We start from the raw sequence: 16,971 nt of genomic DNA on the forward strand, positions 1-16,971 counted from the left end.
ACCCCGAGGTTGCCAAGCACGGAAGACCGGCGCCAAGGCGACGAGACGAAGACCATACCGCGTGGCTGCCGCAGCCGACAAGACGACGCTTCCGATGATGACGAGGCGATGGCACCCTGTCACCTCTTGGAGCACGCACGACCTCGATGACAAGACGGCGTCTACACCTCGGAGTTACCGAAGGCGGTGCCGGGGACGACAAGATGGAGGACGATGACGACACCACGGGGCTGCCGGAATAGGAGGACGGCGCCAAGACGACGATGATACCGCGGGGCCGTCCGAAGGTGGTACCGGAGACGACGGGACGGAGCTGCCGGGGATGACGCCACCAAGTTGCACCGTCACAGAACCCCCTCACGCCGACGGGCTAAGGCACACATGTGAGTGTGGCCAGGAGGCTGATCGGTGCACATCAACTTCCCTGCATCTACGAGCAAGGAGATGCTACTACAAGCCAACAAAGGCAAGCAAGATGTTCCCTGCAGGAGCCATGCATGCACGTACTAAGTGCATCTGCACTGCCATGGGTTAACAAGCCATCTGAGGGCTCCGCAGATGGAATTTCCCCGTGGCCCGACTCCGTACACGCGAGACTTTGCTCCGACCATAAAATGCCACGACATCGACTCGGTCCAGCTACACCAACATGCATCTTCAACTACTACGACTAGACCGACGAGGCCGGACGGCACGGGCGGGCGGAGCTAACGCCCCAGCTACGCTATACCAGCTTATGGACACCGACGAGGCCATGGACGACGCCGACGCACACATCTACACCAACACTACATATGCATGGAGAACGTGAAGCGAAGACTGAAGACGACGACCGCAGCAGCGGAATCAGAGGTTCTCTGCAAGCTAAACTTGCTGAGGTAATTAATCGGGAGCCTTTCGAGGCCTCGGGAACCAGAAGACCACATCGCCCAAGTCGGATTTGCCCAACGGCACGCTACGGAGCGCACATGTGTATTAGAAAACCAGTGTTTGTATTTTATTAAATATGAATAAAGCTCGTGTTCCCTAACCTTTGTTCTTTCTTTGTGTACCTGGTACATTGGCATGCCCGCATTTCCTTCCATGGAGAGAAAAATTTTCGTGTGGTTTTTCTCCTCAAACATGTATGCTGAGGTAGTTGTTGAGAAAAAGGTCGGAGAGTTCGCTGGTCTGCACAACTTTTTGCACAGGCCATGCAAAATTCTGCATGATTATGTAAGTCCTGCTTCTAAATTAGCTACTAGTTTCTTTTTTTTCAGTAAGGCAATTGATGTGGTTAATGTGGATTAATCAGTGTAAGTTTCCTTACTTTTATTTCTATTCACTGGAAGTTATTGTGATTTACAGGGGTGAAAATGGTGCCATCGCCTACAACATTGACGAGTTTGAAGAATGGGATGACAACATCAAGAGCACGCCCATCCTGAACTCGATTCCGACCAATGGGTTATATGGAAGATCATATGACCCGAAGAGGCCTTACTGTACGAGTGATGCAATCCGAAAGCTTCTTCGGTCAGGGTCACTGACTGTAAGGAATGCATTCCTGTGTGGGATGTCACTTGTCAATCCTTTCAGGAAGGGTAATGTGGGAGTTCTGAAACCATTAGGACTTATGGCCTTCAGATGTTTCCAGATTGATTCTTCCGGAGAACGGAGATCCAATACTTCTGCTGGGTACAGTCAACTGTCGACATTCATGAAGGGAAGCTTATGGTATACCTAGAGTGTTTCACCGGCTTAACTTCCACTTCAACTTGAGTCCTACTTTGAAGATCTTGAGAAGCCTGTTGTCGATGAGGAATTTATCATAGACCACCCAAGTACTCTACCCAACATGGTCTATGCTGATGTGTGCGAGGAGGCTTTCTGGTTCGTGGTGAAAGAGAAGTCAGCACCACAGAGTGATGTGGATGCTGTTCTAAGTTGTATTGGTTCAGGACAATCACAAGCACTTCTTGACGCACTTAATCATGAAGTTCTGCATCAATTCATCCCAGAGAAGTTGCAAAAGAAGTTCCCCGCAAGAAAGTTTCCGTTTACCAAAATGAAGATCATACTCCTGAGTGACCGTGACTCTGGTGTAGTTGTGGAGATCTGCCGTCACACTCACATCCACTGCAAAGATCCTAATGTCCGTAAGCTAGTTCTGAATCGTCTCAAGGTTGCAAGCTATTCCCGTGAGGAGTTGACTGAAGTCCTGCGGATGGTTTATCCTAATTTTATTAGGGATGCATACACTGTCTTGGTGGTACAGGGAAATTGGGCGAAGCTGAAGGTTCGAGAGAGACTACCTATACCATCTATCCACTTGGCCCCAGCCAGTGCACTTGTCTCTTTCAATTTTGTGCTGGTATTCCTGAAGGAATGAGGTTGTCTTTGAATCTGTCTGGTTGGTTTTTGTGAATCTTTCACTGAAAACAGTCGTGTACGTCCTTTGGCTTAGGTTCTACTGGTTTCACATGGTGGTAAATTTGTTATTCAAACTGAGGAGGTCATCTTATGATGTCATAGTTAACGGAGCAGAGAGTTAATTTTGATATGGTATGCATACAGACTTGAATTACGCGGCCACTGGCCAGAACAAGGCTGAATGAATGTAACAATCAAACCAATGACATTCTTATATTCCTTTTGATTTGTTATATTTCCCAATTTTTGACATAGTATTATGGAATCTTTATGTGTTGGGCATGATCTTTTTGTCAATTCACACATAGAAACTCTACCTGCTACAGTGCTTTGGGTCCAGCTCTCCCACTGCGGCCGAAGTGGCGATAGACAGATGTCGACCCATGCATGATAAACATGATCATTGACTATCTGTCCCTGATCCAAGAACCTCAGTAATTCCGGCAACATGCAGCATACGCTTGATTGATGCAACAGTAATTTGTCTCTTTCTCTCAGTGAACTGCACGCATGGATCTTATACACGGTTATTTTCTCACTCTGTTACTGATTGATTCGACGATAGCTACCTAACATATCTATGCGTAGGACTGGAAGAGACGAAGAGTCCAAGTAACACACTAGTAATCTGGAAAGCATTATCGTGCCTGGATACACGCATTTGAGTTCAGCAAGGCCAATTTCTCGCCATACACGCTCGTGCATAAACAGTCAGGTTGCAATATTTTCTTATAATAATATGTATGAAAACACCACTTAAATGGTACTAAAAGTACGTCAATCGTCAATAATTTCCCATGCTTAAACCTAGCTCGTTCTCAAGTAAGTCCAAGTTACATGCTTAATCAGGAAATCAGCATTGCCCTTCAATATCATCCTTGCACTCAGCCATACATAACAAGACACATTGCTCTTTCAATTATTTAGCATTAATAACCTTCTGAGCCAATCTCCGATTCCCTCATAAGCTTGGGGGGCTAGACCTAGTGGGTCCGCTCGCGCAAACCCACAAGACGTCTCGGCCATCGAACAGCGCACAATAAGAATGAAGGAGTCTTCCCCCAACCATAAGGTCGGAGGAAGCCTGGGAGGCTACTGACGGGTTCATGTAATAGGGGTAACCCTAGGAAAAGGATTTAAGACGGCCACACGTAGAAAGGCCAAGGGCCCAACAGCAAGAAGCATATTAAGGGCGGCACATACGACGCCGTGACCCACCTCCCGACCTCCCTTGGTTGGGAGCCGAGGACCATGATTCGCCGCACCAGCCGGCTCGAGGATGGGGCCCGCAAGGGGCCACAGCGCCCCACCTACCCCTTGACTAAGGGCGATCGGTGCCGTATTAGGAGCATTTAATGCGAGACGTGGCCCTCTTGACCGTCCCACGTCGGGACGTGACTCAGTGGAGGGAGCCGACCTTTAGCCAAGGGGTCCAAGGGTGAGGCTGCACCTCTTGGACCGCCCAGGACGACCTGTGGGATGGGGCCACGCGGTTCGTACGCGCTCACGCACCCTAATGACATCATCACCCTCTCTGCCATAGGGACCAGTCGCCAGGCCACCATGCAGGGTCTGGTACGGGCCCGCAGGCGAGGCAGGACCCAGGGTCAGGCGTCACGGCGTCGATTGGTCGTAAGCACGATGGAGAGTTCGGGGAAAGCTAGGGAAAGCGGCACGCCTTGCCCCGGCTGGTGACCCAAGGATCACCTACTCACCCCGGGTACGGACGTCAGCAACAGCACCCGTCCCATTCACTGCCACGGGGTTGGCGAACGGGATGGGGGCGCATCATGGAAGCGGTCAGGCCATGCGTGGGCAGCCCACGCCGCACAGGAACCCCGTACAGGGTGCGTGAGGCCCACAATAGACAAGGAGGCTCCACAGCGCCAAGAGGGGCCAGGCCACCTTGACCACACCACGACCCCGACCTCTGTGGTCGGGGAACCTCCTCCTTTCTCCAAATAATGTCTCCCGATCCCTGGCCTATATAAAGGGGATCGGGTCTTCTCTCTCGAATACACACACCCACGCATCACACGAAGACTCGTTTGCAAGCACCCTGTTGTAAAATCCGTGCACTCGATTCAAGGAACACAACTCCTTCCGAAACTGGACGTAGGGATCTTCTCGAACTAGTACAATTCCTCGTCTCTTGTGTGCAAGCAATCGAAAGTGAGGAAAGCGCGACGTACAATCACTGGTCGGGGGTGCGACACTTGCCTTTACGGTGTTCTGGCTTGGAATAACAATGATAGCGGCTTCGGTGGCCACGGTGGTTGGTTTTTAGATGTCCGAGTTTGTTATGCTAGCTCTTATCATTACTTACTCTCAAGTGTTGTACTGCACTTTTCATCGAAGCAAAAAGACAAGCTACACTTGTCCCCCAATAGCTTCAGCTCCATTTGACGCTAGCTGCCATCTCCATCCCTCTGCATGGACGATCAATCATCTCCTAACGAAACCCCGCGGCAGCCTAAACGCTTTTCCGTTCGGCACAAATGCTACGCTCCAAACGCGCACCAAATGCCATCTTCCGTTAATCCCATTCCTAACGCTGGCCCCCAACACACATCACGTCGTGAACCTAAAAGAACTCGCACCGGATCACATCACAAGCCTCTCATCTCCGAAACTTCCAACGTGTTTGGTGATCGGTGTGCTCTCCTCTCGCTGACGACACGGGATTTGAGGAATCATTGGCCGGCCGGCCGGCACAGCGGCGGCACCAACCGGACCTGACCTGCCATTCTGCCAATAATGGTGGCGGGAAGCCGGTAGCTTCCAGGAGGGAAGGTGTGGCCTGGTCGCCTGCCTCTGGCTAGCTGATGATGTACAAGAACCACGGCGATCTTCTTCTCAAGATCACAGGAGGCCGAGACGTCGTTGGGCAGTGCCCATCATTGGCGTGGCGTGGCGCAGGCCGCCTCCGCCTGCCTAAAAGAAACTCGTGCGCTTGTCCGGCCGGGGAGGACGTACGGGTATGAAGCATGTGAAAGGAATTGAATACGATGGCGTAGGGTGGTTGATGACCGGCAGTGGGTGGATGGAGCTCAACGCACTCATCACAGCTTCACAAAATCACCATAAAAATAAAATGTGAAAAGGGAAGAGAGGAATGCAGTGGCCAAGGAGGGGAATACAGGCAATCATTAGTTGCACTTGCCTTGCGATTTCCAGCTCTCCAGCTGGTCACCGCCGTCCGCCGGCGTCCAGCCTGGCAACTGTGTAGCCGTACACCCTTGCCAAAGCGATGTGGGGGACAGATGCCGTCCGATTGGGAACTAGCGGTCTCAGTTTGTCCCTGAGCATTATCAGTTCATGGGGCTATGGTATTTAGGAGAGTGGTTTGTTTTTGTTTTTGTTTTCTTTAGAATCCTACTAGATATCACAGTTATTGCCCTGTAGTCTGTACTGAAAGCAAGATGTTCAGTCCAGCTGCAAAAGTCTACAGCTGGTCAATAAGTTATCATCAGAGATGTCGCTGCACATGCAAGATGCCTGCTCAGCGGCTGCATTTCAGATTTACCAATCAACACAGGACATAATTGAGACGCTGCTGCAATTTCAGAAAACAGCATCCAGCGTTCTGACCTGATGTTCATGTCAGGTTTCAAATGGGCATGGCTTTCGTTTCCTACTGCATTCCTGCTATCTCCTTTCAAAGATTCCGACGTCCGTGACTGATGATAATTTAAAGAGAGGTTATCTGTCTCAATGGTATTGTGGAGATTTAGGTGGCGTTAGTTGGGGGATTAGAAGTATATTAACACTGACTGTATTATGAGTCTGTTGAGAAGTCCCCATCTCACGCCTCCACTTTCTGATATAAAAAGTTCATCCTAACTAACCGAAATATTGTTGTTGTTTTCCTCCGTCCTTTGCAGCTCTCTTCTCTAGGTGCACATCCATCTGTAAAGATCCTCGCGTAGTCTAATGCTCTTCAACTCCAGAGATGCTCCAGGTAATGTGTAACGCTGAAGAAACACAATTGGCCCCAGCTCATAAGTCAGAACAAACAAACAAGTCATCACCACAGCAACAGGAACTTCCAGAACACAGGAAAGCAACATTTGGAGCTCAAGAGCAAAACAGATGAACAAGGAAAACAGGATTGCAATTAGGGGAAAAAGGTTGAAGAAGCAAATAGGTAAAACTACTAACGATGCCAAAACCACAGAACCTGTCACATGTATGCCCATTCTTGATGAAGGAAGGAGGACAAGCACATAAATGGGTTAGGCCATTCTTGATGAGCATAATAAGCAAAACAGAAACATCTATTATGCCAAACAATCATAGATCAACATAGCAAGGAAAATAGCAACAGCAGGAGATTAGGCCATTCTGGATGATGGACTGAGTGTCAAATACAGCAGGATTCCGGCACAGGCACAAGAACAGGATCCACTCAATTTGATTCAAATCAATTTAATCCATATTATAAGAGTGTACTGAATAGACATGTAAATGAAACAATTCTGAACTATTAGACCAAAAAAAACTGAAACCTTTATCCTATCCAAGAATTGTACACCACCAATCAAGTAATTCCTTCCAACCCCTGATAGTCTCCACCAATCAAAGCCCAATGAATCAATCTGAATCGTAGTGCAACTGAACAAGAATTTGCTCTCCCTCTATTCACTGTCTTCATCCCCTTGCCACCACCGCAATGTGTATACCGCCCCTCCCCTCACTGTCCTGTACAGCCGAAGGCGGCAGCTCGTTTGCAGCAGCAGCAGCAGCCGTGGTGGCAGTGGCAATGCATTGCAAGGCAATTCCATTACCAGCCAAGAACCACGGCATCCCCAAACCAAAGAATTATTGTGTATGTATGTCTTCAGCTTCTCCTACCAAGAAAACACCGCCGCAGGCAATGCCGCCGATGATGACAAGGCAGACCGGGACTGCCCTGATGCTGATGAATCATTCTCGCCAATGTAGAGGTCGTACGACTTCCAGGTGTGGTCGAGCGGGCAAGGCTTGCCGGCGTCGAGGCGGTCCCATGGCTTGCCCTTTCCGGACCAGTGCATCAGGCTGACGGGACCGTTGTGGAGGGGGCGGCAGCTGCCGAACACGTTGTCGCCGCCCAAGCCGTGCTGGTTCCACCGGTGGTCGACGGCCTCAATCTCGCCGGCGAAGACGAGCAAGAACGGGGGCAAGGAGCCGAGCTCGTAGATTCTCTTCTCTTTCTGCATCTCCATCCAGCGCTCGATGCGCTGGCGGTAGTTGCCGACGCGCCATCTCCGGAGGTCGATGACCATGACCCCGGTGTTGAAGTAGCAGGGCGCGCGGCGGCGCCCGGCGAAGACCCGCGCGCCGAGGACGGGGTCGTTCCAGAAGGCCTCGGTGAAGTAACGGGAGAAGTTGGCGTGGCAGTACTCTGGCGCGGCGACGACCGCGGCGGCGGGCAGGCGCGTCTCCCAGAGCCTGCGCACGTCGTCGACGGCGAGCACGTCGGAGTCGAGGTATATCGCGCGCGGCACGCAGCGCGGGAGCAGGTCGGCGAGGTGGTTCCGCGCGTAGTTGAGAGGGGCCTCGAGCGCGGCGCGCACGGAGGCGGAGATGAGCCCGGCGACCGCGTCGGCGCGGAACGGGTAGATCTCGAAGCGCAGCGAGGGGAACGAGGCGGCGACGGCGGCCCGGAGGTCGGCGACCGGCGGCGCGCCGCCGCCCTCCGCGGCGAGGAAGTGGAAGAAGAGCGACTCCGGGCAGGAGGCGTGCTTGAGCAGCGAGTAGATGGCCGCCATGGAGCCCCGGAGGTAGTGCGCGTCGAGCGTCATGGCGATGTGGACGAGGCCCGGGTCGCAGACCCCCGCGCCGGCCACGGGCGCCAGGCACCCCTCCCCGTTCCGGTACTCGGGCGCCTCGGCGAACCTCGGCAGCCCCGCCGCCGCCGCCGGCCCCGATTGGGCCAATAACAACATCGCCGCCAGCACCAGCCCGGCCCACATCGCCGGGGTGGCCGCGCCCATGGCCGGCGCCGAGGGGATCCCCCGCCGCGGCCGGCTCGCCCTCGCCCTCGCCCTCGGGGGCGGTCGGGTCTCGGGGTCGGGTGGGTCGTGTGGTTCCCTCCCTGGGAAGTGGTCGGCGTCGTTGGTGGTGTACGCGTTCGTTGGGGTGGTGGCGCTGGCTGGATCGATCGATGGCTGGCTGGCTGGGTCGATCGGTGGAGTCGTTTTATCGGGGACATTTATATGTGGCGTTCCAATAAAGCACGCGTGGGAGGGTGGGCCCCACGTGCGCTGCGTTGGCTTGGCTTGGCTTTGGGCGCTGCTTTGCTTGCCTACGCGTTCATCGTTGGTGGGGCCGGCCGCCTGGGGGAGGAGGGGAGGGTTAATTACGGCGTGCTTGGCGAGCCCGGCTGTTTAATTAGGGCTAAAATGGGATTAAGCGCAGCGGCAGGCTACCAGCTGTATAATACGTACGGCGACGCGTACCCCACCCCGCGTACGTATGCCACTCTGCTTCCACGTCTTTCTAGTTCTTCGTCGCCGTCGACTTCTTCGTAAGCAGGGCTTTTTAAAAAAATAAATTTATTTATGGGGTTTATTCTATAGTGTCGTTGGTAACGGCCACGGGTTAGGTTGGCACATGAGCGAGCGAGCCCGTGACAGGGGTTAGTGTTGTGGCAAATTGCCAAGTGGATGGCGTATAAGCGTCTTGTTTGTTTGGAACCATCTATCCGGTAAAAGAAATTTAAAAAGTTCCACATCCGGATGGGCAGATGGCCAATATAATGCTAAACGATGTTGAACAGATGGCTCTTTTAGAAAAGAAAAGGATGTTGAACAGATGGTTATGCACATTTTGGTCTAGCGCAGGAATGCACAGGACGGCATCTGCAAATGTAGGGTAAAAACTAGCCTGTGGATTTCAAAATTAAGACCAGACCAGCTCGATCTAGTCGTGCTCAAATTGGCTGCACGCTCTATCGTCAGTTCGTCACGTCGAGATCCACTAATCCAGGGGTGTTGAATCGAATAGAGCCGCGTATTTTGAAATTTCTGCTTGTGCTGCGGTAACAAAAATCGCCCATTAGGCCATTATCACAGGGTTAGAGCAACTTCAAGAGACTGCTAATCTTACCTTCAAAATATTTTAGAAAAAAAAGGAGAAAAAACGAACTCAAACAGTCCACCCAAACCTTCTCCAATTTTTTAAAATTTCTGCTTGTGCTGCGGTAACAAAAATCGCCCATTAGGCCATTACCACAGGGTTAGAGCAACTTCAAGAGACTGCTAATCTTACCTCCAAAATATTTTAGGAAAAAAGGAGAAAAAACGAACTCCAACAGTTCACCCAAACATTCCCCAATTTTTTAGCAACGCTAAAAAACAACCTACCACCGCGTATATTTTAGCGTTGGCATTCCGCCCCAATCCTGATTCCCGCACGCTCACGCGTCCCTTCCGATGGGCCCAATACGATGACGTAGTCTGTTTTAAAATATTGAGGGCTATTTATTAGTGATCTGCTATGGGTTGATATGTTTTTAGAAAAAAAAAATTTTAAGAACCCCCAATACATAATTTTGGGAAGAATTTTTTAAAGTACTCCTGAAGTTGCTCTTACAGCTTGCAAATAGTCAGCCTTCGATAGGGACAGTACGACGACTCCCTGGAAAATTCACGCGGCATGGTAATATGCGTATACGTGGCATCAGGCTTGAACTAATAAAACATTAATAAGCACTTGAGTTGTATCTCGCTGGCATAACGCTGGACAAATAATTCTACGACTAATCTTAGTTCACACTGCTGTATAAAAACGGTATGCAAGTCAACTTTATTTCCTAGAAAAGAAAATGAGACGTGTGATATGTTTCGGAATGCAGAGTTTTTTTTGCAGAGAAGAGAAAATTCCATAATTCGAAGATACTTCCGGTTCCATCCAATGTGTGCTCCTTTGGCTCTTCCTCTGCTTAACTGTGGCTTCGAAACGAAGAGAACAATTTCGAATTAAATTCCCATGTGTGGCTTCGAAGAGAACAATTCCAAGACACGCATTAGCAGCAAGTGACGCACGCGGAAAAGTTGTGCGGCGTCCGGCGATGGTTCTCGAAGGCTATGTCAGTGTGTGTGGTCGCGAGTCGCGACCGGCAACTCCGCATCTCATCTCCTTGGGCTGCAAGGCAAGAGCGCAGCGAAAGCCGCTTGACGTCGCTGCCAAGCCATTCCAATTGTTGCTGTTAGACGAAGGAGGTGTTTGATACGCGACGCTAATTTTTAGTAGGGTAATATTGGATGTTCGGAGGCTAATTAGGAAGACTAAATATGAGCTAATTACAAAACTAATTGTACAGATGGAGTCTAATTCGCGACACGAATCTATTAAAGCTAATTAATCCATCATTAGCAAATGGTTACTGTAGCACCATATTATCAAATCCTGAACTAATTAGGCTTAATAGATTCGTCTCGCGAATTAGACTCCATCTATGCAATTAGTTTTGTAATTAGATTATGTTTAATACTCCTAATTAGTATCAAACATCTGATGTGACATGTGCTAAAGTTTAGCAGGGTAACCGGGTGTTTGGATCCTCGAGCTAAAGTTTAGTTCTTATCACATCGAATCTTCGGATGCTAATTAGGAGAACTAAACCTGAGCTAATTATAAAACTAATTACACCGATGGAGGCTAATTCGCGAGACGAATCTATTAAGCCTACATGAACTACATATGTGCAATTAGTTTTGTAATTAATATATGTTTAATATTTCTAATTAGTAAATGCGACATGTACTTGCCCGTGGACCCGTTACGGAGCATAAATCTGACAGGCTCCGTAACAACATTTGCTATCGCCACTCAAACTACTGGAACAAAATTAAATCGACGGGAAACGATTCGATCTCGACACGTATATCGAATTTTTGTCCGAAATGGGAGGCGGAAGCAGCCTTCTCGTTGCTGTGCACACGAACCGCAAGTTCGAGACGCCGACAGGGCTGCACGTTTTATTGGTTTTTCTATGCGAGTTGTTGAGGAAAAGTGCAGCTCAGCTACTCGAACAAAGCTGGCACATGGCTTCCAATTCGTTTTTGCATTTCTTTAGCACGAAAAAGGATGCTGAGCATTTTTTGTGCATTAGCATTTTTTGTGCATTTTTTTTAACACCAATCACTGGCATTTTCCACAGGGTGAAGTGGCGTACACGTCCACACACATATATAAAAATCTTGACGATCTGCGTGAGACTAGTAACTGATCTCGCGAGAATATTCACACGCGAATACGAATTTTCGGATTGGTATTTGGTAATACTGAATATAGTATAGTAGTGGTATGTTATACTAGTACGGGTTGTTGGTGCTGAGCATGACAGGTAGCCCTACTTTCCTACGCTACAAAAAGCGTTGGTAAGTTGCCGGGTAATCCACGTCCAACCCAGGTCCTTTTCAGGAAAAGTTATCTACGTGGTACGTTGGTAAAATTTTTGGCAGCATCTTGTCACCCTGGGATTCGCGTCGCTGTCAGAGTCTGTTGCGTGCGTCCTGCAACAACCTACCCCGTCCATTGCTTTGGTCCGTTACCGCTTTGCTTTGCCGGTAATGGCTAGTCCTTTGGTTAGATGCGATTCTTAATCACTCAGTTACCTGTACTGAAAAAAGTTTGTTACGTCTCTTGACCTCGAAATGGTGCAATCTGAAGAGACCTTTTTGCTGAGCACTGTGCGTTGCGGTGACAGATTAACAGTCATGCACTCATAATGCTGCCAAACGCAAACAGTGAACCTCGTCGTTGGTGCTGGATTTGCTTTGCGTCTGCTGGTTCGTGCCTCGGGACGAATGAATAGTTCTTGCAATAATTGGTGGGACAAAGTAATACGTACTCTTTATAGAAGAAGTATGTGTATATTCACAAGTATTCTAAGCTACTTTGAGCGATTTCATCTCGCGCTGCTGAAAGTAAACGAGTCCCCAATTTCTCCGCGCTGATGCAATGCTCTTCAAGCTCTGAACCGGTCGTGAAGATATGGAACTGGGATTGTCTCCGTCACCAAGATTAGAAAGACTCGCACCGCACCCCATCGTCTCACCACATCCAAATCACCGCTACTGCATTATAGACGTCAGTTTACTGAATCAAACCAGCAAGCTGTACCGGTTTCCCCGTACTAATCAGTCACCAACGTCTCTGTCTCCTCGGTCGCGTTTTTCACTTGCAATTTGCTACTTGAAAAAAAAAACGGTGCACGGGAAGTCTGGTAGCCGGACAGCTCGATCAGCCGCTGCCCTGAGACGTCTGCCTCGTCATCAACATCCAAAGCAGCTGGTGGTAAAACGACTTGACATGATGGATATGGGCCATAGGAAAACCCCGGCTGCGGCTGATGGTAGTCAAAATCCAAGCCTTAACGCGAAAGCAAGAGAATTTTTTGCCGAAACCAGGATGGAGAGCATATTCCTCTCGAGCAGGAGAACATCGAGCCGGGACTCGAGAGGAGTGGCTACTCGAAATGGGCCAGCCTCTTGACCAGAGGGATTGGGGGGTGGTCTCGGTCGCGAGAGAACACGGTGGATCCTGGAAAAGCTTCGGAACGGTTCGGTCGTTTAACCTGCTTGCAGACACGGTCACGCGGATAGCGACCGCGTCTGCGAGAGTTCCAGTGTTCAACACGTAGCTAGGCCGACGTTCACACCGATCGAACCAACGAAGCATCCAAAAACTAAGCGAAAAAACGGAAGAAGACGAAGCCAAATCAAACCGAAGCAGCTACATCTGCCTGGGCTGGGCACAAGGCGGGGCAGTTCTGTGCAACCATATGATATGACAGGCGGCTCTTGTAGCCTGTTTCTTTTTAGGGGGTGTTTGGATACCAGGTGCTAAACTTTAGCAGTGTTACATCGGATGTTCGGATGCTAATTAGGAGGACTAAATATGAGCTAATTATAAAACTAATTGCAGAACCATGTGCTAATTCGCGAGATGAATCTATTAAGCCTAATTAATCCATCGTTAGCAAATGGTTACTGTAGCACCAAATTGTCAAATCATGGACTAATTAGGCTTAATAGATTCGTCTCGCGAATTAGACTCCATCTGTGTAATTAGTTTTGTAATTCATCTATGTTTAATACTCCTAATTAGCATCCAAACATATGATGTGACAGGTGCTAAACTTTAGCCGGGTGTATCCAAACACCTCCTTAATAAACAGGTTTGGTTTATTTAGGAGGTTGTGGTTGCTGTGTCACAACAAGTGTGCCATCATCAACAGATCAATCAATCGATCAAAAGCTCTTATTGACCATGATCTGCGCAGTGGGTGGTGCATCACCTCACCGGGGGGCGTGTACTCGTGTTGGACATTCTGGCCCCAGCCCCAGCCCCCAGCAAGTGTGTACAGATTACAGAGGCGAGGCGGCGTGCGTTTGGGGCCCCGTGGCAGCACAATGGAAGGTTCTTTCCCTTTGGCATGCTCCTCTGCTCTGTTTGGACCAGAAAACGAAGGGGTCGGTTCGCGCCGCCGCCGCCGCGCCATCCAGGAACAGGGCTCGCCGCCGGTCCTCGTGGCAACCGTGAAGCAATTGACTGCTTCGCGTCGCGTGCGCAACCATCGACGAACAGGAACTGCTGCAAGTCGTGCGTGCGTGGTAATGCGCCAACAACATTTTTGAAGGAAGTTTTGGTACGAGCACAGAATACAGAGAGATGCGCGACAAAAAGCTCGTCGCTCAGGAAAGGGGCAAGGAATTGTTTGGGTAGTCCCAACGCACAGCAGTTCGATACTGCCGTGTAAGCAAGGCACTACCTATAGACACTATCCCCTTGTTTACTTCACCCCCAACTCCCAACTTTGACACTATGCAAAAAGAAGATTCCCCATCACATCAAACTTGCGGTACATGCATGGAGTACTAAATGTAGACGAAATTAAAAACTAATTGCACAGTTTTGTTGTACTTTGCGAGACGAATCTTTTAAGCCTAATTAGTCATTATTTCGATAATAATTCACAAATACAAACGAAACGCTACAGTGTGCTACAGTGCTGTAACAGTAATTTGTCACCTCCCAAATTTGCCAAGTAAACAAGGCCTATAGATACTGTACCTCTCAACCCATCATTCCTTACTTCGGATCCATAATAAATTCATCTCTCTCACTTTTCGAAAAAAAAATATCTCTCACCTGTCTATCCTCTCCTTCCTCTTACCTCTGCGCAGGCGGCGAGCATCTATACGCGGGCAATCTTGTGGCGGGGGCTTGGGCATGGCTACACGGGGGCCTGCGTATGAGAGCTCGAGACCGGCGGCGGCAGCAAGACGCGACCGCAGGTGGGGAGGGGCACCGAGCTTAGCGTGCGCTGCCTCAAGCCATCGAAGCATCGAGCTCGTCGATCCCCCCTCTCTCACGTAGGAAAGCTTTCCTGCGTCAATCTTACCAAATCGATGTCGCTGACTCTCGAATCCAACTTTTCCTCAACGACTGAAGGTGCGTCTCCTCCACACCATTGAAGCTTCCCATGCTTAATCAAACTCAGCACACCAATTTGAGGTCGTCCTCCTCGCAGGAAATCTCCTTGAGTCCTCGATGACGAGGATAGTCCAGGCGCACATCTGCGGGGCCGGCAAGCTGGGTGCAGGCCGTCGGCAACTAGCTTCACATGCGAGCGGCCATGCGTGGGCGGCAACGTGCTCAAGCACACGGTAGCGAGCCCGCGGGCAAGGGCTCCGCGCCGGCTGCTCGACTTTGGCTGGTCGATGGTGTGTCTCGCAGAAATAAGGTGGGGGAAGTGGTTGATTACAACACGAGGGCGAGCTACGCCAGCAAACCGTGAGCAAACTCTCGGGCGGCGGTGGCATGGCTCTTTTCTCTTGGGCGGCCGACAGCGTAGCCCGCGGGGCCGCCGGCTCGACGACCCAGCGAGGCTTCTCTGATGCGGGCGGTGGGCATGGCGGCAAGGAGCCGTGCGCAATGGATTGAGATGTGGAGTAAAAGGGGAGGAAGAAACGAAGGATCATGCCCAACACAGAAACAACTGGTGTCCAGCGTCTTGGAACAGCCACTAACCTGGTGTTGTGCATGCTTCCTCATTTTTCTTTCGCAAAAGCTAAAACGAGAGCCTCTCGTTTTAGCTTAACTCGAGAGCCCTCCCGATTTGGAACTAACGAGAAAGCTGTCGGAGCAAGAAGACCAAAAAGGAAAAAAAGTAACAAAGATGTGGAAAAAAGTAACACCACCGGTGATCCCTCCTCCGGCGATCTCCTCCATCACCGACGGTTGGTGGGCGGAGCGACCGGCGGCGGGTCACCGCCGGCCGCGAGTGGTGGTAGAGGCCGGCGGGGCGTGGTGGAGGAGGGATTCGGGGTTAGGGTTTGGGATTTCCAAGTTTGAGGGCCGGGGTACCATTGCTGGCGGGCTTAGAGGGAGGTTCGAGTGGCCGATCAGCCTGGCGGCGGTGGCAGGTTGTGGGCGGTGAGGCCAGGCGGCGGTGGCGCCCCGGCCGGGTGGTGGAGGACCATCCGGCGGGTAGGGTCGGCGGCGGGGGTGATGGACCGGCGGTGGGGAAATTGTGGGCGGTGGATCCAGCGTTGGCAACGCCGTCGGAGCCGGAAGAGGCGGGGTGGAGGTGGGGGAGCTCATCCTGAAAGAGAAGAGCGTGGGAGGAACGGGAGGGAGAAGCGGAGGTGAAGGTGATGGGGGAGGGGTGGGTAGGGGAGGACGATCCTCGCCGGCGTTGGAGAAGGGGATGCTGGTGGTGAGGCGGGGGAGAGGTATGCGGAGGAACAAGGAAGACAGGAACGACGGGAGGAAAATGAGAGAGCGGCTCGTGCGATTGATTTTTTTTTTAAATTGTGTTGTGCGTGTGCGTCAGCAGGGAGGGTTCTCGACCGAGGCTTGTCCGGAGACCCCTCTTCACGTAGTAGCCTCCTTTTTCTTTCTCCCTCATTTAATTTCCTTGCCACATCACCAATTTATTGACATGACGGTCTATTAACTGCTGTGGACACCATCTGACGTAGAGGGTTGGGACTGCTCTTGACCCTTCTCTTTCCCCCCATTATATAAAAGAAAAAAAAAGGTATTTGGGTTTGATTACGTATCGGATTCGGTGGGAGCAGGCTTGTTGTTGCTGCCTTGTGCTGACTGCTGAGAGGGCTTCAGAATATGCTCTAGAGGCAGCACGGAGCTCCTCCTTTGCACCGACACCGTTCGTTAGCGTGCTTCGTAGTGGCAGCCTGGTAGGGCCACGAGTCACCACGGGCTCTCGCGCGGTGACGCCGGCATGGCGTCATCCGTCATGCCAGGGTGAGGCCTGGGTCGTGCTGACTGCCTACGAGGCCGGCGGCAGCTGCCGCGAAGCCGTCGCTCGTTTCGTCCCCAAGCAGCCAAGCCCGTTCGCCGCATGAGGCTACTCTTCAGTTCATGCGAAGTTGCGAGCCAATCGGCGCCGGACGCGAGGGACGGGCTCATCAGACGTGTCGCCCAGGTGCGCGTGGGCCAAAACACGCGGGCCGCCGCCGTAGGCACGGCGGGGCACGGAGGGCGCGGGACTTGGCAGGCGGTCGGGGTCATGGGAAACGGTGAAAAGTCTCGCCTCTGACG

General features: G+C 51.1%; 1 protein-coding gene across 1 annotated transcript; it reads right to left on the reverse strand.

Moving 5' to 3' along the window:
* Window positions 1-6,800: 6,800 nt before the first annotated feature.
* On the reverse strand, window positions 6,801-8,558 carry LOC117841511 (probable galacturonosyltransferase-like 9). The gene has a single exon (XM_034721904.2). It carries the CDS (start codon window positions 8,385-8,387, stop codon window positions 7,263-7,265), a length of 1,125 nt encoding a protein of 374 aa, XP_034577795.1. The 5' UTR covers window positions 8,388-8,558; the 3' UTR covers window positions 6,801-7,262.
* Between the last annotated feature and the right edge of the window lie 8,413 nt (window positions 8,559-16,971).

Source organism: Setaria viridis, chromosome 1 (assembly GCF_005286985.2).
Source record: "Setaria viridis chromosome 1, Setaria_viridis_v4.0, whole genome shotgun sequence".
Classification (NCBI taxonomy): Eukaryota; Viridiplantae; Streptophyta; class Magnoliopsida; order Poales; family Poaceae; genus Setaria; species Setaria viridis.

Bases quoted from the DNA above. Each gene is read 5' to 3' on its own strand.
- LOC117841511 (XM_034721904.2), bottom strand. From the start codon at position 8,387: ATGGGCGCGGCCACCCCGGCGATGTGGGCCGGGCTGGTGCTGGCGGCG.